This window comes from Aquarana catesbeiana, linkage group LG03 (genome assembly GCF_042186555.1).
Source record: "Aquarana catesbeiana isolate 2022-GZ linkage group LG03, ASM4218655v1, whole genome shotgun sequence".
Classification (NCBI taxonomy): Eukaryota; Metazoa; Chordata; class Amphibia; order Anura; family Ranidae; genus Aquarana; species Aquarana catesbeiana.
This window is the reverse complement of record NC_133326.1, coordinates 407,397,620-407,421,637: the sequence shown is the minus strand read 5'-3', so window position 1 is coordinate 407,421,637 and position 24,018 is coordinate 407,397,620. Positions and strand designations below refer to the sequence as shown.

Below are 24,018 nucleotides of genomic sequence, written 5' to 3'. Positions count from 1 at the left end.
ATAACATGTTTGTTATTTTAAAACAAAAAACAGGTTTGTAGCACTTCAATTCAGCTTTTTGGGACGCTGAATTAGATGGGAATGAAGAAGCCATAAAAACAGTGTTGGAAAAAACTGCAGAACATTTCTCTACTCCACACTGTCGCTGTATTGAAGAGGGAGCTTCCCACAGTATGCTTGCTAATATTGAAAAGCCCATTGCCTGTTGTCGGAAATTCCGACCGTGTGTAGGCTCCATCACACATTTTCCATAGGAATTTCCGACACACAAAGTTTGAGAGCAGGATATAAAATTTTCCGACAACAAAATCCGTTGTCGGAAATTCCGATCGTGTGTACACAAATCCGACGGACAAAGTGCCACGCATGCTGAGAATAAATAAAGAGATGAAAGCTATTGGCCACTGCCCCGTTTATAGTCCCGACGTACGTGTTTTACGTCACCACGTTTAGAACGATCGGATTTTCCAACAACTTTGTGTGACCGTGTGTATGCAAGACAAGTTTGAGCCAACATCCGTCGGAAAAAATCCCTAGGATTTTGTTGTCGGAATGTCCGAACAAAGTCCGACCGTGTGTACGGGGCATTACAGTGAGAAAATCCTCTCCCCCCCCCCCCCCCCTATAGATGGAAGATTCCTACAACAGATGCAAATCTGTCAGGCTTGTGTTGGACTCTTCTGATCCTTGACAGTTCACAGAAAATGGTCAAGAAGTGAAGGGACACCCAGTTCGGGTGCAGTGATACATTGCCACCACAGTGGCACATATCAGCCATCAAAGGTGGCATGGGGAACCTGGCTGCCTTTTTTAAAGGAAGAAAACCAGATTCTCTTGCAGACAGAAACTCGCTGTCCTGCAAACTCTAATCCACATCCCAGAAGTAGACAGTTGACAGGCGGACTATCTCAGTTGCCACCACCTGGACCAAGGGAAATGGGCTCTTCATCCAGATGTGTTCAGTCTGATTGCAAAAAATGGGTCACTCCCTATGTGGACATCCTATTCTCAAGATACAACAAGCAATCTTTATTTTTATCCAGAACCAGATCTGCCCCCAGGTGCTTGTTATCCCCTGGTCTTAGTTCAGGCTAGTTTATGCCTTCCCTCATCTGAGCATTCTACCTCACCTGCTCCACAAAATAAATCAATAAGGGAACAAGGTGATACCTTATGACACCAAACTGACCCAGAGGAATTTGGTACACAGACTTCTTGCAGAAGACCCCTGGCCTCTTCCCAACAAACCAGATCTGCTATTTCAAGACCCCCTATTACAACTTGTTTCACAGTCTCTGGCTTTAATGGCATAGCTGTTGAAACCCAGATCCTGAGTAATGGAAACGGTATCATTAGCTGTAATTGGCATGGATTAATGAAGAATCGTTCTTGCCAAACCAATCTATTAACCTTCTATGATGAGGTGAGTTGCCATCTAGATAAAGGAAGGCCCATAGACGTGGTGTATCTGGATTTTGCAAAAGCATTTGACACAGTTCCCCATAAACGTTTACTGTACAAAATAAGGTCCGTTGGCATGGATCATAGGGTGAGTACAGGATTGAAAACTGGCTACAAGGGCGAGTTCAGAGGGTCGTGATAAATGGGGAGTACTCGGAATGGTCAGGGGTGGGCAGTGGGGTCCCCCAGGGTTCTGTGCTGGGACCAATCATATTTAATTTGTTCATAAACTACCTGGAGGATGGGGTAAACCATTCAATCTCTGTATTTGCGGACAATACTAAGCTAAGCAAGACAATAACTTCTCCGCAGGACCTTGCAAAAAGATCTGAACAAATTAATGGGGTGGGCAACTACATGGCAAATGAGGTTTAATGTAGAAAAATGTAAAATAATGCATTTGGGTGGCAAAAAGATGAATGCAATCTATACACTGGGGGGAGAACCTCTGGGGGAATCTAGGATGGAAAAGGACCTGGGGGTCCTAGTAGATAATAGGCTCAGCAATGGCATGCGATGCCAAGCTGCTGCTAACAAAGCAAACAGAATATTGGCATGCATTAAAAAGGGGATCGACGCCAGAGATAAAACGATAATTCTCCCGCTCTACAAGACTCTGGTCCGGCCGCACCTAGAGTATGCTGTCCAGTTCTGGGCACCAGTCCTCAGAAAAGATGTACTGGAAATGGAGCGAGTACAAAGAAGGGCAACAAAGCTAATAAAGGGTCTGAAGGATGTTAGTTATGAGGAAAGGTTGCGAGCACTGAACTTATTCTCTCTGGAGAAGAGAAGCTTGAGAGGGGATATGTTTTCAATTTACAAATACCGTACTGGTCACCCCACAATGGGGATAAAACTTTTTCGTGGAAGGAAGTTTAACAAGACTCGTGGCCACTCATTAAAATTACAAGAAAAGAGGTTTAACCTTAAGCTAAGTAGAGGGTTCTTTTACTGGTAAGAGCGGCAAGGATGTGGAATTCCCTTCCACAGGCGGTGGTCTCAGCAGGGGCATCGATGGTTTCAAAAAACTATTAGATAAGCACGTGAACGACCACAACATACAGGGGTATACAGTGTAATACTGACATATAATCACACACATAGGTTGGACTTGTGTCTTTTTTCAATCTCACCTACTATGTAACTAAAAGATAGAGGACTGAGATTCTGTCATTGCTATCTTGTTTAAGGCAACAAAAATAATAATTCAGGAAAATGTATTATCATACCTGGAAATTTTACTTTGCTTTGTGTGAGCGCATTCAATATTATTTTGTACCCTGCTTTTTTGCCTTTCTACAAACAGGTTGTTTCTCTTATTAGGTCCCCTTTGCAGCACCCTGTGCTCCCTGGGAAAAAGTGGAACTTCATTCTCTCAATCGACATTTATTATTTTTCATCCTTATGCTGCTAGCATTAGTAAATGAAAAGTATATCATATTAGCTTGTTTTAAACTTTTTTTTTTTTTTTTTTGTTTTTAACATTTCTACGGTTACTTCCTGGTTTCCATGCTGAGGCAAATGTCATACAGCCCAGGAGTCTTCGTAGAGGAGGAGGGACTTTCTGAACTAAGAACACCCTGTCCTGCGTGCATCCCTGACCTGAAGAGCAGGTGGATTCCAGGAAGTAAATGCTACATGAATCCTCTGCCCTTACTCAGGCTGGGCATGGCCTGAAATGCTAGGGGATGTTTTTCAAAGTGATTTCTCAACAAAATAAAACATGGAGTAATGGATGGGTGAATTTGCTCTGACTGTTAAAAATGAATTGAATAGCATTTTGGTCTGTGGTGCTCAGATGAAATGTAGTTCCACTTTAACTTGGTTGTTTCTGCCTTGCAAAAGCCACCATGTGAATCCATCAGGGATAATCTTTTGGAGTATTTTAACCAACAAGTAGCTTTTCTGGAGGCCATCATGTCTATAAGGTGTATCTCATAATGTGTTGCTAATTTCCTGCAAAGATCCCTACCTCATACTTCTCAACAACAAGGTCATATTATGCCCTAGACCATATTTCCTTCCAAAGGTGGTTGCAGCATTCTCCATGAGGACATTTTACCTAACATCCATTATGCCCTGCTCCTCTCTACATAGCCTGGATGTGCTCAGAGAGAGCCATTAGTGTGTACCTAAAAGCTACCTCTTCCATTAGAGAAACAGCATGAAATTCAGCATTGCTGGGTGGATAAGGAATTTAACTGGTGCTTATTATGTAAAACGAACACCTCCTGCACTCTTATGCGCACAATCCACCATATCTGTCGGATCATAGTCTCCCAAATATGTAAATTCCATATCTTGAAGTACAGTACAGAACAAGACATTTTCCCTTCGCTGCATTTTTTTCAAACCAGTTTAGGCAAGTTTAGCAGCATTTTGGGTACTTACCAGTATTTGCACCTAGCGCTTAGCTGCGTTTTGGCGTCTTGATGTTGAAAAGCTCCTCTTGAACAAAACTCTTCTGCATTCATTAGACGGAGCTTCGACTGCCTCTAAACTCTGCTGCTCCTAAATTCCTCTAAAAGCCTATGTGCACATGGACACATTGGGGGTTATTTACTAATGGCAAATCCACTTTGCACTATAAGTGCAAATTGCACTTGATATTGCACTGAAAGTGCACTTGGAAGTGCAGTCACTGTAGATCTGAGGGGGACATGCAAGGAAAATAAACAGTATTTTAGCTTGCACAAGATTGGATAATAAAATCAACAGAGCTTCCCCTCATTTCAGATTTGCCCCTCAGATTTACAGCAACTGCACTTCCAATTGCACTTTCAGTGCAATTTCAAGTGCACTTTGCACTTGAAGTTTGCACTTGTAGTGCAAAGTGGATTTGTCTTTCGTAAATAACCCCCATAGGCTTTTATTGAGGTGCGTTCAGGGGCGTAGGCAAAAAAACCACCAAAAGCCCCAAAAACGTCAGTTTAGGAGTAACAGTATGCACGCTGCCTTAAATTAGAATCTGTGGGGAAGGGATCAGAAAGGTATATGTCATATGGGCAGTAAGGGTCTACAGGGGAACAAGATATAGAGGGTGGAATAGCGGGAGGAAACGGCACAAACAAAACAGCAGGGAAATTGCATCACCTACATCCAATAAAAAGAGAGTAATAAAATCAAGGTATAGCTCATGAATGAGTGATGATAGAATATTAAATGCTGGGACTCCAGGCAATTTCCCCACCCTGTAACTTCTAATTATGTCAGACACAGAGACAACTTGAGTAACAGTGATTACATTTGTCATAAGGTACAGAAAAAAGAGACATGTTGGTACAACAGCAACTCTAAATTTAACTGTTTGCCGCCCGCCCGGTGGGGTGGTGCGGCTCTCGTTTTTGGACACCGTCATATGACGACGTCCGAGAACGGCTGCTCTCGCGCGCCCCCGCGCCGTGTTCCTAGGTGCTAGGCACTTTAACCATGTGATTGGCTGTGTCCAATCACAGCCGGTCACATGTAAACAAGGAAGTGCCGGTAATCGTCTCTCGTCGCCTCACACTGACAGTGTGTGGCAAGGAGAGCCGATCAGCGGCATCTCCGCGCAGGGGGACATCTAGGAATGTAATCGGGCACTGATCATCATTTGCTAAACAAACTAAAAAAGACCAACATTTTTGGAAAAAAAAAAAAACTTTTTCTTAGTTACTGCTATAAAATTTGGTTTTCTCCTTCACTGACGGACACTGATGAGGTGGCACAGATGGGCACTGAGTTGGCACTGATGAGGCACTGATATGTAGAATTGATGGGCACTGATAGGCGACACTGATGGGCACTGACAGGTGGCATTGATGGACACTAATAGATGGCACTGATGGGCAGCATTGATTTGACAGGTACTGACAGGTGTTAATGCTGGGAACTGATTGGCAATGTGATGGACACTGACACTATGGTGGGCACTGGTTTGCACTGTGGTGGGCACTGATTGGCACTTTATTGGGCACTGGCAGAGGGTTATGATGGGGCACTGACTGGGCACCGATTGGCAGCTTGTGGGTACATTTGAAGGGGGCAGTGCTGATAATCAGTGTGCTGATTATCAGCACAGACCCCCCCCCTCCTCTGACAGGGAGAGCCACCGATCGGCTCTCCCTGTCAGCACGAACCGAGGAATGCTGTTTACCGACACTTCCTGGTTCTTGCGATGATCAGCTGTGATAAGAGGCTTCTTATCACGATTGGAGATGCGGCGTGTCACACTGAAACGCCACACTCGTGTTCGCCGCGCTGCACGCCCGCATGTTATCCTGCTGGACGTCATATGACGCCCAGTCAGGATAACAGAACCACTTCCCGGTCGTCATTCTGTTATAGGCCGGGCGGGAAGTGGTTAAATACCACCAAAAGAAAGCTCTATTTGTGTGAAGAAAATGATAAAAAATTTGTGGTTAAAAAAAGCTATCAATAGGCTATGATCCTAAATACTTGCCAGAAAGAGCAGAAATATTTGTAAGAGCACACAGTGGGAATGTTTTAAAGATGAAGATTTAAACCAGAATAAAGACCAAATTAAAGCAAAGTTCCACCCAAAAGTGCAACTTCGGCTTATTCCTCTCCTCCCCCTCCAGTGCCATATTTGGTCCCCGTTCCCCCCCTGAAAAGTGCCAGTTTTTGACAGGTCCCAATCCCCACTTCTGGAGACGGCGCCGTGGCGAAGCTATGCCCCCATTCTTCTTTTTCCGCCACTGGGTCATTTAGAAAGCGTAGCGCGCATGCGCAGTAGGGAAAGGCTTCATTGCCGGGTTCCCTTACCAGCAATGGCGGCGGCTGCACCCAACAGCTGATCCAAAGATCGCCTGGGGTGCCAACATTGCGGGCTTCCCGGAAAGGTAAGTGTCCATATATTATGTTTTGTACAGGGCAGCCTGGATCCTCCTCTTCCCAGGTCCCTCTTCGCTGCTTCTGGCCCCTCCCTTCCCTCTAGTGCCCCCACAGTAAGTAGCTTGCTATGGGGGCACGCGAGCCAAGCTGCAGCTCCGTGTGTCCATTCAGACATGGATTTGCCTTTGGCTCCACCCCCTCTCTCTTGATTATCTAACTGATTTTGATTGAAAGCAACGGGAGCCAATGGTGCCGCTGCTGTGTCTCAACCAATCAGGAGGGGGAAGTCCCAGAAGGCTGAGGGGCTCGTGGACATCGCTGGACAGAGATGGGGCTCAGGTAAGTATTAGGGGTGCTGGGGCAGCTGCTACACACAAAAGGTTTTTTTTATCTCAATGCATACAACTCCTTTTAAAAACCTACTGTATGTGGCAAAATTCTAGATAGTATACAAAAAAAAACACTCTATACAGAAATGTATCTACAATAGTGATATCATAAGTGACCACCAGCATGAATTTATGAAGGACTGTTCTTGTCAGACCAGCCTGTTATTGTTCTATGAGGAAGTAACTGAGAAATTGGATGCTGGAAGTGGATGTAGTTTATTTAGATTTTGCAAAAACATTTGATAATTTATCCTAAAAATGTTTAATCTGTAAAAGGTTGTTTGTACATGCATGTCATATGACAGCCGGCGGGCGCGGCTCTCGTTCTGGGAGGGTGTCATATGACGCCCTCGCCTTCCCGGCCCACCAGGGGGCGCGCGCCGCCGCCGGCAATCACGGCGCCCGCCGTGTCACTGGGCACCCGATGTGTGTGCCCAGCGGCTGCGATGTCTGCCGGGCACCCGCGATTGCCTGGTAACACGGCAGGACCGTGGACACAGATCCACGTCCTGTCAGAGGAGAGGAGACCGATGTGTGTTCTCAGTATAGAGCAACACCGATCGTTCTCCCCTTGTGAGTCCCCTCCCCCTTCAGTTAGAAACACTCCCTAGGAACATAATTAACCCCTCGATCTCCCCCTAGTGTTAACCCCTTCCCTGCCAGTGACATTTATACAGTAATCAGTGCATTTTCATAGCATGGATCGCTGTATAAATGTGAATGGTCCCAAAAATGTGTCAGAAGTGTCCGATATGTCCGCCACAATATCGCATATCGATAAAAATTGCAGATCGCCGCCATTACTGGTAAAAAAAAAATAATAATAATAAAAATGCTTTAAATCTATCCCCTATTTTGTAGACGCTATAACTTTTGCGCAAACCAATCAATATACACTTATTGCGATTTTTTTTTTTTTTTTTTTTTTTTTTCCCAAAAATATGTAGAAGAATACGTATCAGCCTAAACTGAGGGAAAAAATTGTTTAAAAAAAAATGGATGTTTGTCATAGCAAAAAGTAAAAAATATTGTGTTTTTTTTTCAAACTTGTCACGCTTCTTTTGTTTATAGCACAAAAAATAAAAAACCGCAGAGGTGATCAAATACCACTAAAAGAAAGCTCTATTTGTGGGGAAAAAAATAATAAAAATTTCATTTGGGTATAGTGTTGCATGACCGCGCAATTGTCATTCAAAGTGTGACAGCGCTGAAAGCTGAAAAATGGCTTAGGCAGGAAGGGGGTAAAAGTGCACTGTATTGAGATGGTTAAATAGTCTAAAATTGTGAGTGGTGTGCCCCAGTGTTCTATCTTGGTGCCAGTTCTGTTCAGTTTCTTTATTAATGATCTAGAGATTGGAATTATGAGCTTGATTTCACTGTTTGCTGATGATACCAAATTATGCAAGGAAATAAATGGATAAAATAATTTAAAAAAATTGATAAAATATGGAATTGGGCAGCTACATGACAGGTTTAGTTTAACCACTTCAATACCGGGCTATAGTCCTATGACGTCTGCAGATGGGATCTCCCATCCTGGGCGTGCGTCATATGACGTCCTTGGCTTCTCGCCGCTCCTGCGGGCACCCGGGGGCCCACAGCTCGGCGATCTTGGATGAGGTGTGTCCCTCGGACACAGCCCATCCCAGATCCATGTAAAGAGCCAATAAAAAATGTCTCTCTACCACGTGACCGGCTGTGTCCGATCACAGCCGGTCACATGTACTGTCTACATGCACGGCGTTCGTGCATGCCCCTAGGGCGCGTGCAGAGCAGCGTTCGGGGACGAGGCTTGTCACCCTGACACAGTCCGAGCCCGATCGCAGTAAAGAGCCAATGAAATTGGCTTTTTACCACGTGACCGGCTGTGTCCAATCACAGCCGGTCACAGAATGTCAACAAACCACGGTAACACGATGTTACCGGGTTCTCCTCCTCACACACCGATCGACCCACATGAACCACACTGCCCCCCCTAATAAAGAGGACCTGTCACCACCCATCAAAGTACCCGAGTACCTGTCACAGTCCATCTGAGTACCCGAGTACTGAGTACCTGTCGCAGTCCATCTGAGTACCTGTCACAGTTCATCTGAGTACCCGAGTACCTTTCACAGTCCATCTGAGTACCCGAGTACTGAGTACCTGTCACAGTCCATCTGAGTAACCGAGTACTGAGTACCTGTCGCAGTCCATCTGAGTACCTGTCACAGTTCATCTGAGTACCCGAGTACCTTTCACAGTCCATCTGAGTACCCGAGTACTGAGTACCTGTCGCAGTCCATCTGAGTACCTGTCGCAGTCCATCTGAGTACCTGTCGCAGTCCATCTGAGTACCCGAGTACTGAGTACCTGTCGCAGTCCATCTGAGTACCTGTCACAGTTCATCTGAGTACCCAAGTACCTTTCACAGTCCATCTGAGTACCTATCACAGTCCATCTGAGTACCCGAGTACTGAGTACCTGTCACAGTCCATCTGAGTAACCGAGTACTGAGTACCTTTCACAGTCCATCTGAGTACCCGAGTACTGAGTACCTGTCACAGTTCATCTGAGTACCTGTCACAGTCCATCTGAGTACCGAGTACCTGTCGCAGTCCATCTGAGTACCTGTCACAGTTCATCTGAGTACCCAAGTACCTTTCACAGTCCATCTGAGTACCTGTCGCTGTCCATCTGAGTATCTGTCACAGTCCATCTGAGTACCCGAGTACCTGAGAACCTGTTACAGCCCATCTGAGTACCTGTCACCAGGCCATCAGAGTACCCGAGTACCTGTCACCAGGCCATCAGAGTACCCGAGTACCTGTCACCAGGCCATCAGAGTACCCGAGTACCTGTCTCCAGCCCATCAGAGTACCTGAGTACCTATCTGCAGCCCATGCCACATAGAATATACGTTGGGGTGTTTTCCAAAATGGGGTCATTTTGTGGGTAATTCCACTGTCCTGATGCTCTAGGACCTTCAAAAGTGTGATGGGTAGGAATGAAATGAGATGTGTAATTTATGCTCCTAGAATGCCTGTAGGTACTACTTCAATGTTGGGGCTCTGTATGTGGCCAGACTGTGTAAAAGTCTCACACATGTGGTATCGCCATACTCAGGAGGAGTAGCAGAATGTGTTTTGGGGTGTAATTTTTGCTATATACATGCTATGTGTTAGAAATATCTTATAAATTGACAATTTTGTGTAAAAAAATTTCATTTTCTTTCCACATTTTCTGACGACTTGTGTAAAAAAAAATGTGTCAAAAGACTCATAATGCTTCATAGAATATACGTTGGGGTGTTTGTTTTCCAAAATGGGGTCATTTTGTGGGTAATTCCATTGTCCTGGTGCTCCAGGGCCTTCAAAAGTGTAATAGGTCGTTAGGAAATTAGAGGTGTAATTTATGCTCCAAAAATGCCTGTTGGTGCTCCCTGCATGTTGGGCCTCTGTATGTGGCCAGGCTGTGTAAAAGTCTCACACATGTGGTATCGCCATACTCAGGAGGAGTAGCAGAATGTGTTTTGGGGTGTCATTTTTGCTATATACATGCTTTGAGTTAGAAATATCTTATAAACTGACAACTTTGTGTAAAAAAAAAAAAAAAAAAAAAAATACGTTTTAATTTTCTTTCCACGTTTTCCGAAGACTTGTGGAAAAAAATGAACCGTTCAAAAGACTCATTATGCCTCATAGAATAGACATTGGGGTGTTTGCTTTCCAAAATAGGGTCATTTTGTGGGTAATTTCACTGTCCTGGTGCTCCAGGGCCTTCACAAATGTATTAGGTCGTTAGGAAATTAGAGGTGTCATTTATGCTCCTAGAACCCCTGACGGTGCTCCCTGCATGTTGGACCTCTCTGTGTAAAAGTCACACACATGTGGTATCGCCATACTCGGGAGGAGTAGCAGAATGGGGTGTAATTGGAAGTATGCATATGCTGTGTGTGAGAAATAACTTGTTATTATGACAATTTTGTGAAAAAAAATTCTTAATTTTCCCAAGAATTGTGGGAAAAAATTACGTAAAAAAACTCACCATGCCTCTTACTAAATACCATTTGGAGGGGTATTTGCACTTTCCTGACATTTCAGAGCCTCAAGAAATGAGAGAGGCCGTCAGTGCATCGGGTGTGATCAATTTTAAATGATTTGCACCATAGCTTGTAGACTCTAACTTTCAGAGACTAAATAATATCCACTAATTTGGTTTATTTTTTTTTTTTTTTTTTCGAAATTTTTGTTTTTTTCACTTATGTCACAAAAAATAAAAAATCCAGTGGTGATTAAATGCCACCAAAAGAAAGCTCTCTTTGTATGGAAAAAAAATGATAACATTTTTGTTTGAGTACAGTGTTGCATGACTGAGTAATTGGCATTCAAAGTGTGAGAGTGCTGAAAGCTAAAAATTGGTCTGGTAAGGAAGGGTGTATAAATGTCCTGTATTGAAGTGGTTAAATACTTAGAAATGTATGCGCACTTAGGTGACAAAAATATGCATGCAGGATACACATTAGGAGGAGCTCTCATTGAATTATTAGTATACAGGCTTTATATAGCACCAACAGTTTGCGCAGCGCTTTACAACATTAGGGCAGACAGTACAGTTACAATACAATTCAATACAGGAGAAATCGGAGCCCTGCCCACTAGAGTTTGTAATCTAAGATGCTTGCAATATTTTGTAAAAAGCACAAATATCACATGCAATAATTAAGTGAATTGACCCGACAGAGTTCAGCTTTAGCTATACTCCCTTTTATAGCTTTTGCAAGGTTTCTATTTCTCTGTGATTTTATGTTGCCCTTGCTTTGAATGAACCACATAGCCATTTAACTTTTTTCTCCCACCCAACAGAAAACTGTTTCTAGGGAGAACACAGAACTGTGCATATACAATACAAACTGCTAATTTACTAATTCTGTATATAAAAAAATAAAAAATAAGGCATCAGTTTATTACAAAAAGCCAATAGACTTTTTTAAACATTCTTTAAATGACAAACTCAGAAGTATTCTGTTGAAGTCGATCATCGTGTGTTTTGAGCATATTTATGTAGAAAAAGCTGCCCTGTTTAATAAAAGTCTCAAACAATAGGACACCCCTCCTACCCCAAAGTAATGAGACTTGCTAGCTAGGTATATAGTCCCGTTGTAAGTCAATAGATGCTGAAAGAGATCATGGAATAATCAGTGATGTGAAAGAATCTGAGGGTGCTTGTAGACGTAGCAATAGCATGCAATGCCAAGCTGTGGCTAGCAAAACACTGTTATGCATTAAAAGGGCAAGCATTCAAGAGCTTGATCAATAATTCTAACCAGGACTTTTTTTCTCAGGGAATAGGTGTAGGAACTCCCTCCTTTTCGAATCACCCGTTGTCTCCGCCCCCTACACACCTCTGAGCACCGACCTTGGGTTCCACCCCCTACCCACCTTCCAGTACCCTTCCTTCCAGAGAATACAGAACCAAGTAATTTGTATAGAATTTGATACTGATCACTAGCAATAATAGATTTCCCAACCGCCAACAATAGACCCCTCCCTCAACAGTAGATCCCTTCCAGCAACAATTAACCCCCCCTCCCACAACAATAGATCCTCCACCAGCAAAAATAAACCTCCTCAGCAACACTAGACCCCCACAACAATAGATCCCCCAGCGACCATAGATCCCCCAGCAGCCAGGATCAGTAATCCCTCCAGCATACTATAGTACCCCTCGCCATTACATACATTCTGTGCTGGAGGTGCCGGAACTGCGTTCCCTCGCTTTCCCGCTGAAAAAACCCCTGATTCTAACCCTTTACAAAACACTGGTTCAGCCTCATCTTGAATATGGAGTTTAGTTTTTGTCATCATAGTTAGAGTTGAGCTAAGGACAACAAAATTAATAAGGAGGATGGAGGACCTTGGCTATGAGGATCAATTACAAAGATTAGTTATTCACTCTGTAGGAGAGGTGCTTAAGAGGTGATATGATTACAATGTACAGACCCTATATATCAAAGTTGATTCCAATAATCGTACTTAACTGTTTACCCAAAGGTCCCTAAAAAGGAGCCTTTTTCATCATTTTAAGTTAGAAGAAAGGAGACATAAAGTGGTTGTAAACCCAGATAACAAAAAGTAAACTGAACATATTAGCTAACTCGGCAAAGTAGCATAACTCATTTGTGCACAGTCTGACAGGGAAACGAACAGCTTGTCATCTGTAATGCTCCCCGCTTTTCTACTGAAAAAAAATCCAACACAAGCAAAAAAAGGTGCCGTCACTCCTTTGATTAACAGACATGCAGAGGAGACTCATGCATGAGTGAAGGGTGCATGTCTCCTGCTGTCCCAGCCTGAGTGGAAGTGTGTTTAGTTGTAAGTGCTTGTAAGGCTTAATGCACACGGGACGTTTTTACAACCTCTCCTGAACGATTTAACTTGACAGATGGTAACCCACGTTCAAAACGTCAGTTTTGCTGCGTTTACATGCCGCGTTTTGCCACGTTTGCATTTAGAAGCGTTTGAAAAAAATGTTTTTTCCCGAAATGGCCAAAAAATTAAAAACGCCTGTAAAACAAAACGCAGCTAAACGCGAGGTACTATTTGGCGCTTGAAATGCCTCTAAACTCAGGGTCTTTTTTGCTTCCATCCTCATTTTTTTGCTTTCCAAAAAAGGCCTCTAAACTCCACTGCCTAGAAACGACTATAAACGACCCTGTGTACATGTACTGATAAGATAACATAGAGGAGAGTTCAGGAGCAGTTGAAAAAATTGTCCAACTGCTCCTAAACGTCTGTTTACCAGCAGCAGTATACATGAGGCCCTAACCTCGTATGCATCAGTTTTCAAAGACCTGCACCATTTTATAGTATGTCAAAAAAAATCCAAAGTGCTGTATTTTTACTTCAAGTGGTTGTAAAGGCAGAAGATTTTTTACTTAATGCATTCTATGCATTAAGATAAAAAAGCCTTCTGTGTGCAGCAGCTCCCCTAATACTTAATGAGCCCGATCTTCCTCCAGCGATGTGCACGAGAGCCTCAGCTGTTTGGGGAACTCCTCAGCTATGTGTCAGAATAGAGAGACAGCAGTGGCTGGGGAGCGAGCCTGCGCCTGTTGCCCACATAGCAAGCTGCTTGCTTTGGGGGCAGTTGGCAGGAGGGAGGGGCCAGGAGCGGAAAAGCTTTTTTTACTATTAGAGCAGTAAAAATGTGGAGCCCCCTACCCTAGAAAGTGGTACTAGCTGAAAGCATCAACTTTTAAATTCTTTTTAGATGTCTTCCTCAGGAAGCAAAATTGTACAAAGCTTTGGAAATTATTAGGGAATAAAAATCATATACACACAGTCTGAACTGGCTGTAACTGTCTTTTTTTTTTTTTTTCTCTTCTAAACTTTGTAACTAAAATAGGGCTTAACTATACTGGGCTGGGAGAGATCTAGATGGCGTGGACATATAAAGCCTGCTCCAGTTGCTGGTTTGGCAGCTTTTTATCTGGCATTAGCCCACTTTTGCCAGTTATTCCCAAAAGGAAAAAACTATTTGCTGTAACTGCTTATAAAGTGTTAGTTGCAGTTCATCCATATCTGCTTGTCTAACAGGACTGACAAAGCTGCTGTCCAAAGGTGTTTGCTTTAATACTTCATCCAGAATGTAAACACCCTAAGACAGGAAGCATGTTACTGACTGGATCACTGGGTAAAATCTCTTCTCGACTTTTTGGCTAAGATTAGGTGTAGTATCTATTCTTTTTGTTGTCCAGTAAGGACACTCCACAGTCTTTCTGTCCTCATGGCTGGGAGTGCTAATTGTATAGTGCTGATGCTGGTATGATGGGAGCCCTGAGTTATTTTCCTGATAGGCAGGGAAACCAAATGGGGTGTGGGTTGGGAGTACTTGGCATGGACGATTCCAAGGGGCCCAGTGTCTTTTGATCTGAGCTGTGCTATCTGGTCTGGTCAGGGGCTGAGAAGACAGAGAGCCCCCTATGTCAAGCACCCCCTGGGAGTGCTTTTAGTATCACTATGGGTTTGGGATCCCACTGTGAGAATGAGCACACTAGGCTATGACATCACTTGTTTTTTTTCTGCACTATGCCTCATAGGCTAACCAATGCACCTGCACTGTACTGGCCTTATTCAAGATCTCCTGGATACATCTACTGCACTGTCACTGTTTAGTATGTTCAACATGCTTTGCTGCCCTCCTCAGACTGGGTCCAAGCACGATATGTAGTAAATAGGTTTAGACTAAATGTAAAAACCCTCCTAAATAGTGTGGCTCTATTCAGTTTGGATACTTTATTTGTAGGTTTTAGTTTTTCCACTGGTGCTTTTCTGCTTTATTTAATCAAGACTGATAATACATCTTTTTTGTCTTCTAGAAAATAAACAGAGTCATTTTTGTTGGCAACTTTCTCCGTGTTAACACACTGTCTATGAAGCTTCTTGCATATGCATTGGATTATTGGTCAAATGGTCAACTCAAAGCCTTGTTTCTGGAACATGAGGTCTGTATTGAGAATATATTTTATATATTTTGTGCCCCATATGCTTACAGCTGTTTAGGTTTTATGCACACAAGCATCTTGATTCAACATCAGAACCTCAACATTCCGTTCACTTGTTTTCTTATTGAATGAAATAACGTGTAAAAGTAATGTATTTGCTGCTTTTAAATGAGTTTGACTATTACCATCTTTAAATCGGAGATCACAGTGCAGACTCTACAACAACCTTTTTGATATAAAGCAAAAATGTGGAAAAAAGTCATGATGTGCTCATGTGTGTGACAGCTCAGGTGTGTAACTATTTGTATTGTTGATATATACAATATACAGTTGTGCTCAAAAGTTTGCATACCCTAGCAGAAATTGTGACATTTTGGCATTAATATTAAGGCCTCGTGCACACTGGATGTTTTTGGAAGTTTTTACAGCAGCTTCAGACATTTTTTTTCTACAGTCAATAAACTCCCCATCATGTTATCCTACTTGTCCATGCCCACATAGGTTGTTAAAAGCAGTTTTTTGGCTTTAAAAAATAAACAAAACTAGTGGGTTCTGAGAGGAGTTTTTCAGCTGTAAAAAAACTGTAACTTCAAAAGATGCTAATAAACACTCAAACGCACCTCACCAGCATTTTTAATGTTTTTAAGCCATTAAAAAAAAAAAAACGCTATTGCAGAAACTTTAAAAAAACATTGATAAACTCACTACAAAGCTACTGGTGTTTTTATAATGTTGTTTTAACGTCCAGTGTGCACGAGGCCTGAAAATATGACTGATCATGCCAAAAAACTGGAAAATTAGGGGCTCTTTTGATACCAAGCCAGGGTCAGGTAGACCAAGAAAGATTGCAGCCACAACTGGCGGAAGAATTGCTCAGGATACAAAGAAATACCCACAGGTAACCGCAGGAGTAATACAGGCTGCTGTGGAAAAAGATGGTGTGGTTGTTTGTTTTTAAACACTTACGGACCTCCCGCCGTCGTTATACGTCGGCAGTTCGAAGAGGAGTATAGTAGCAGCCAGCTGTCGTAAGCCCCGGTATCCTCTTCTTTAGTGCGCAGTCTGCTTTCAGATAAGAGTGGTCTCGAGATCACTTTTAACGGCGGGGAGAGGGAACCCCCCCCCCCCCGCCATGCTCCGGTGTCCTCCACCGCTCTCCGGTGCCCTCCACCACTTACCGGAGCCTCCGGCAGCAGCGGAGGCGATGGGATCCTGTGTCCTCTGTGGTATGGAGCTGAGTGAGGGGAAGATGGCCCCCACCCGGCTCCATACTAATGCAGGGCAGAACCGATGTCAAAACGTCACTCCCGCCCATAGCTCTTAAATCCATTTTTTTTTTTTTTATATTGCATTTTAGTGTAAATATGAGATCTGGGGTCTTTTTGACCTCAGATCTCATGTTTAAGAGGTCCCGTCATGCTTTTTTCTATTACAAGGGATGTTGTAATAGGAATAAAAGTGACACAATTTTTATTTTAATTTTTTTTTATAAAGAACAGTGTAAAAAGAAAAGGTAAAATAAATCATTTTTAAATGCGCCCCATCCCGCCGAGCTCGTGTGCAGAAGCGAACGCATACGTGAGTAGTGCCCGCATATGAAAACGGTGTTCAAACCACACATGTCAGGTGCCACCGCGATCGTAAGAGTGAGAGAAATAATTCTAGCCCTAGACCTCCTCTGTAACTCAAAAAATGCAACCTGTAGAATTTTTTTTAAACATCGCATATGGAGATTTTTAAGGGTAAAAGTTTGTTGCGATTGCACGAGCAGGCGCAATTTTAAAGCATGACATCCTGGGTAACAATTTACTTGGCGTAACATCATCTTTCACATTATAAAAAAAAAAATTGGGCTAACTTACTGTTGTCTTTTTTTTTTTTTATTCAAAAAAGTGTATTTTTTCCAAAAAAGTGCGCTTGTAAGACCGCTGCGCAAATACGGTGTGACAGAAAGTATTGCAACGACTGGCATTTTATTCTTTAGGGTGTTAATTAATTTCTATGTAATTTTCTAGCAAAAAAAATGATTTTAACTTGTAAACAAGTTTGAAAAATAGGCCCGGTCTTAAAGTGGTTAAGGAGCATGATACCTGAACAAAAAAGAGCTGCATGGTCAAGTAGCCAGAAAGAAGCCTTTACTGTACAATTTCCACAAAAAAGCCTGGTTACAATATGCCCAACACCACCTTGTCATGCCTCATTGGCTTTTTTGTGGCATTGGCGCAGTAAAGGCTTCCTTCTGGCAGCTCAACCATGCAGCTCTTTTTTTGTTCAAGTATCGTTGAATTATGCTCCTTTAAAAATGACCACACCGTCTTTTTGGAGAGCAGCCTGTATTTCTACTGCGGTTACTTTTGGGTCTTTGTTTGTATCCTGAGCAATTCTTCTGCCAGTTGTGACTGCAATCTTTCTTGGTCTACTTCACCTTGGCTTGGTATCAAAAGAGCTCCTAATTTTCCACTTCTTAATAAGTGATTAAACAGTACTGACTGGAGGGTCGTGTCCAAGATGGCGACGTGAGCGGCTGCTTGTTCCAGAGCTTCGCCATCCACCGGCTAAAATCCAGATCAACGGTGCTTCCTAAAGCCACCCGAGCGCCAGCAGACCCGGCCCAGCTCACAGGCAATCCGGAGCAGCAGCCGACAGTACCGGATTCTCCAAATTTCCGCCTCGATCGGGGCCGAATGACCCGCTCCGCCATCCCCACGTGGTGTCCCGCGGTGATCCCTGTCTACACGAGGCCTTACAGGTGGGATGGGGGACATCTGAATGCGGCTCAGAAAATCAGGCACGGCAGCTGGTAAGGGCGAGAAACTCAAATTCCCACGACCCAGGGGAGCCCCCAGGCATTGACAGAACCAGCGGAGGAATACAGGGCCACCCGCAGCCTCCACAGGGCCTCACAGACCGGCCCAATGGAGTCGGCCGAGTCCAGACCTCCCTGGCTAGCAGAGGTAATGGCGGTCATAGCCACATACCCGTCTGTTTGAGGGTCCAGGATGGAAAGGCAACCCACTTTTTTAATTCTAGAGAGGCCTCTGCTTGGCTAGATTCGCTACTCCGAGATGGATGACCAGAGGAATAGTATGTGAATACCTGGAAATGATGCAAGTTTGGGTCTAGGCCAGGCACCTTTTCCAGCGCGGCCCTGTGGAAGAAGACATTAAATCAATGTCTATTGCAGTTGCACCTGTTGTGCCAAGTTTGCAGGAACAAGACTGCTGGCTTCCCACCCCCCCCCCAGTAGGAACCAAGAATGTGCCCCTGACAGGTCCAGGAGATCCCAAACAGCCTGCTTAATTCCTGTTATCCTCCACTGTGACTTTCCTTATCAGGTCTGCAGGAAATACATTAGACAAACTTATACACCGATGGATCTCTACTTTCCCTATTGCTGAGACTTTTTATTTGCTCTTCACTTTTTTCCCCAGACCTTCGGGTCCTAGCAGTACTCACCGGTTAAGAGGTTCCTGGTGTTTCAGTTCATTAAGGCCCACAACCCGCATGTTTGTATTTTACAAGAGACCCACTGTAGTGGGCAGTAGAACTAGGTCCCTAAAAAAGCCCTGGTTTGGATATCACTACCAGTCCACGTATTCTAATTTTGCGAGAGGTGTCAGCATATTGGTGCATAAATCTATCCCCTTCCGATTACTGGATCTGGTGCTGGACTCGGGGGGGCAGATACGTACTACTTCACGCTCAGGTCTGTTCAATGAAGTGGGTTATAGCAGGCCTTTATTTGCCTCCCCCAGCATCTTTGTGTCTTTTGAACCAGCTAACTTCAAAAATTGCAGATTTTGTTAATGACAATATCGTTATTTTGGGTGATTTTAACCTGGTCCCCGATCCTAATATAGACAGACTGTCCACAAGTGGTAACTCACACTCTGGATTGGTAGAGTGGGAGGAGACATATGGACTGACAGATATGTGACGATGGAGGCACCCTCAGACCAGGGCCTACACCTGACACTCCACATCTCACCATTCCTTCTCTAGGATCGACCCGGCTTATGTGGGAAGTGCAGCCCTGCCTAGAACCACGGACATTAAGATACTCCCTAGAGGAATTTCTGACCATGCACCGCTGCTGCTGATCATGGACCTATCCTCGGCCCACGAAGGCCACATTATGGAGGCTCTCCAGGTTCTGGGTGTCTGATGAGGCGGTGGATGGGCAGTTCAGGGGGTCATTCCGGGAGTTCTGGACGACTAACTCCAGTTCGGCACTGGCGCTAGTGGTGTGGGATGCCTTCAAAGCTTATACCAGTGGACAATACCAGTTCATTATAGCCAATGTGCACAGGGAAAGAAGGGCTGAACTAAATAGTGCAGAAAGGGAGGCAGGCCTACAGGAAGCAATATTTGTTAGATATAAAGACCCTTAGGACTATGTTAAAATGCAGTCTCTGACTAGTGAGGTGATACAAATAAGCACCTCTCTCACTCAGAAATGGATGCTAGCCCAATCCCAGCTTATTTTTTGAACAGGGAGAAAGGTCAGGGAAACTGCAATCGGGGGGGGGGGGGGGGGGGGGATATGTATATCTTACATACAGGACCATAATGGAGTGCCTCTTTACATCCCCAATGAGATCAATAGTCCAATGGGACGGGTGATCTGTCTATCAAAGTGCCCTGACAAGGGGGAGGGGCTGTATGTGACGGCGCGTAGCGGGGAACACACAGCTATTCAAATGAAAGCTGTGATGTTCCTGGCGCTGTAATCAAACAGGCGGCGGCTCTCCTCTCCCTTCACTGGCTGCACTACTGGGGACACTGGCTGCACTACTGGGGACACTGGCTGCACTACTGGGGACACTGGCTGCACTACTGGGGACACTGGCTGCAGTGGGGACACTGGCTGCAATGGGGACACTGGCTGCAGTGGGGACACTGGCTGCAGTGGGAACACTGGCTGCACTATACACTGGCTGCACTACTGGGGACACTGGCTGCACTACTGGGGACACTGGCTGCACTCCTGGGGACACTGGCTGCACTCCTGGGGACACTGGCTGCACTCCTGGGGACACTGGCTGCACTCCTGGGGACACTGGCTGCACTACTGGGGACACTGGCTGCACTACTGGGGACACTGGCTGCACTACTGGGGACACTGGCTGCACTACTGGGGACACTGGCTGCAATGGGAACATAGGCTGCGCTACTGGAGACACTGGCTGCAATGGGAACATAGGCTGCGCTACTGGGGACATTGGCTGCAATGGGGACACAGGCTGCGCTACTGGGGATATTGGCTGCAATGGGGACACAGGCTGCGCTACTGGGGATATTGGCTGCAATGGGGACACTGGCTGCACTACTGGTGACACTGGCTGCACTATACACTGGCTGTACTACTGGGGACACTGGCTGCAGTGGGGACACTGGCTGCAGTGGGGACACAGGCTGCACTACCGGGGACACTGGCTGGCTGCATTAATCTCTTGTATCATGTCCGCAGTCTCTGACCATCTCCTGTACCATGTCCCCGGTCTCTGACCATCTCCTGTACCATGTCCCCGGTCTCTGACCATCTCCTGTACCATGTCCCCGGTCTCTGACCATCTCCTGTACCATGTCCCCGGTCTCTGACCATCTCCTGTACCATGTCCCCGGTCTCTGACCATCTCCTGTACCATCTCTGCAGTCTCTGACCATCTCCTATACCATCTCTGCAGTCTCTGACCATCTCCTGTACCATGTCCCCAGTCTCTGACCATCTCCTCCTGTATAAAAATATTTTTAAAAACAGTCACTTTCGGTATCGGCATTGCTTCGGTATCTTTTTTAGGCTCCAGGAAGATTTATTTTCGGTATCGGTTTCGGCACCAAAAAACCCATTCGGTGCATCCCCAACCCAGACCCCACTGACGTTCCGGTCCTGACCGCAAAGTATCGCGATGCCCTTGACACACCCATTTCCGTAGACGAAATTTTAAAGGCGCTTAAAACACTCAATCAGGCAAGACTCCAGGCCCGGACGGTATACCGGTTGAATTTTACAAGCAGTATAGCGAGGAAATAGCTGCTAGACTACACATTATGTTATTGGAGGCGCACAGGAAAGAGGAACTCCCAGGCTCCTTGAGGGAGGCGGTTGTGGTGGTGATTCCTAAGCCTGGAAAGGCTCCCTCTCTGTGCTCCTCATACCGCCTTATCTCATTAATTAATGTTGATGTGAAACTGTTGGCCAAAGATCTGGCCAACAGACTGAACACGTCATACTAGCACTGGTACACCCGGACCAAACGGGTTTATGCCAGGGAGAAGCACGTACATTAATATCAGGAGACGTTTTACAGATATGGCCAGGGCCCATCCCGAGTCCGCAGCCGTGGTGGCCTCACTCGATTCGGAGAAAGCATTTTGACTTGGTCAAGTAGGGCTACCTTTGGGGGGTCCTTTCCAGGTTTGGGTTCGACTCTAGGTTTATGACCTGGCTGCGTATGCTTTATGCCAACCCGAGAGCCAGAGATCGCGCGAATGGCTGCCTCTCGGATAGCTTTCCTCTGGGGCAAGGTACGCGCAGGGGTGCCCCCTGTCACTAGAACCCTTAGCCATCGCCTTACGAGCGGAGAGGGAGGTGAAAGGCATGTTGGTGTACACGATCGAAGAGAAGGTATCCCTATATGCGGACGACACACTGCTCTACCTTGCAGACGCCTCCAGATCGTTGGAGAAGGCATTAGACCTGTTCTAGAGGTTTGGTAGGTTTTCATTGGAATCCGCATAAACTGGGGCAAGTCGGTTTTATTCCCACTGCACCCCTCTGTCCCTAGGTTAGACACGGGCACTCCCCTTAAGTGGGTCAAGGAATTTACCTATCTGAGCATTAAAATCAGTAGCACAACAAACAATTCATGTCCCAACTAACAGCCAAATGTGCAGCATGGCGTACCCTTCCACTGACACCGGTGGATAGAGCTAATCTTCTGAAAATGACTTTTCTCCCGAAATTTTTGTATTTTTTCGCCAACACCCCGTCGCATATACCCAAGGCCTTTTTCAGACGTCTGGAGGGTATCCTGACCTCACTTATTTGGGCTGGGAGACCACCCAGAGTGGCAAAACGTATATTATACCTTCCTCTATAGTGCGCTGGTGATTCTCCCAGCCCAAACAGAACCCGGCGGTGAGATTAGAGGCGGCTATACTGGGGTCATACGCGGCATTGAGCAATTTGGCATTCAGGGGGGTTAAGGCTCCCCACTGACGGCACCCATGAAGACAACGATTAGGGTTTGGCAGAGAGATATACCGCAAACCAAACTGCATTTCCCCACACACCCCGCTTTGGGGGAGCCCCACGTTATCCCACCTATATGACATCCCGGACCCATCCTATTGGGCTAGGTGAGGGATTACCACTTTAAACCATGTTGTGCAGGACGGAAAGATTATGCCCTCCTCGGAACTGAAATGCATATATTCACTGCCAAACACCTCTGAATTCAGGTTCTGACAACTAAGACATGCTATGAGGGCCCAGTTTCCAGAAACGCTGACACTCAAATCTGACTCCATTGAGCGCCTGTTGATTTCCAGCGTGATGAGAAAATCCCTTTCCACCCTTTATCTTTACCTGGCTGTAGCCCATGACAAAAACCCACACACTCCCTGGATAAATGGAGGGAGGACATCCCGGCCCTGGGGGAGGACAAATGGGAGGACTGTATATCTACCTTTTATCCCTTCTATGATAGCGGCCAAAGTTAGGTTCATTCAGCTAAAATTCATTCACAGGGCATACTACACCCCGCATAGAATGGCCAGCATATACCCGAATCTTGACCCTGCCTGCCCTAGATGCACTACAGAGGTTGGTACGTTCTGGCATATGGTCTGGGCATGTTCTAAAATCAAGACCTACTGGGAAAATATAGCAGAGAAGCTGAGTGAACTGGGCGGGACACGTGCCAGTGGAACCCTTGGTGCTTCTGCTGAGCTACGGGGGGAAGTTAAAGGGGACAGGTATACCAAACTCTGTATTACCGTCTCACTATTTTATGCCAGGAGGGAAATAATGGTGCACTGGAAGTCAGCCAATCCCCACCCTGAAATCCTGGTAAGAGGCGGTTGATTCAGTACTACCTCTGTATAAACTCACCTATGAGAGAACTTGTAGGATGTTAGTATCCGAAATTAGGTATCCTATATTGCTACTGTATGAATGAAACTACATGAAAATCTGTTGCTGACTATGTTGTAATGCTGATTTGTTAATAAAACTAAAAAACAGTACTGATTGGCATATGCAAGGCTTTGGATATCTTTTGATATCCTCTTCCATCTTTGTAAAGTTTCATTACCTTGTTACGTAGGTCTTATGACTGTTCTTTTCTAACTCCTCATGGCTCAGTATCTAGTCTACTTAGTGCATCTATGTGAGATCATAAATGCAGCGCTAAATAAAATATGATGGTCCATATAAATCAATGAAGAGTAGAGATGAGATGAAACCTCCACCAAAACTTCCGTGTGCAAGAGAAAAGCACACCACACCCAAGTGCTTGTCGATCTGCTTACCAGAAGTATATAAAAAACAAGCGATGTATGCATGTAGTACAAAGGCTCAATCAGTAAATCCAGTTGGCACACTCCATCATAGACAGACAGATAAAGTTGTCACGTATCACCAGGAACTGGAGGGATACTTCCAGCCGTGGCTATGACGGCTGGAAGTATCCCTCCAGTTCCTGGTGATACGTGACAACTTTATCTGTCTGTCTATGATGGAGTGTGCCAACTGGATTTACTGATTGAGCCTTTGTACTACATGCATACATCGCTTGTTTTTTATATCCTTCGGGTAAGCAGATCGACAAGCACTTGGGTGTGGTG

General features: G+C 45.0%; 1 protein-coding gene across 1 annotated transcript in view; it reads left to right on the top strand.

Moving 5' to 3' along the window:
- Positions 1-24,018, top strand: part of PANK3 (pantothenate kinase 3) — a 76,912-nt gene that overhangs the window by 44,272 nt on the left and 8,622 nt on the right. The window contains exon 7 of the mRNA XM_073620716.1: positions 15,043-15,168. Within this exon, the coding sequence (XP_073476817.1) occupies positions 15,043-15,168 (126 nt within the window). The remainder of the gene's footprint in view (positions 1-15,042; positions 15,169-24,018) is intronic.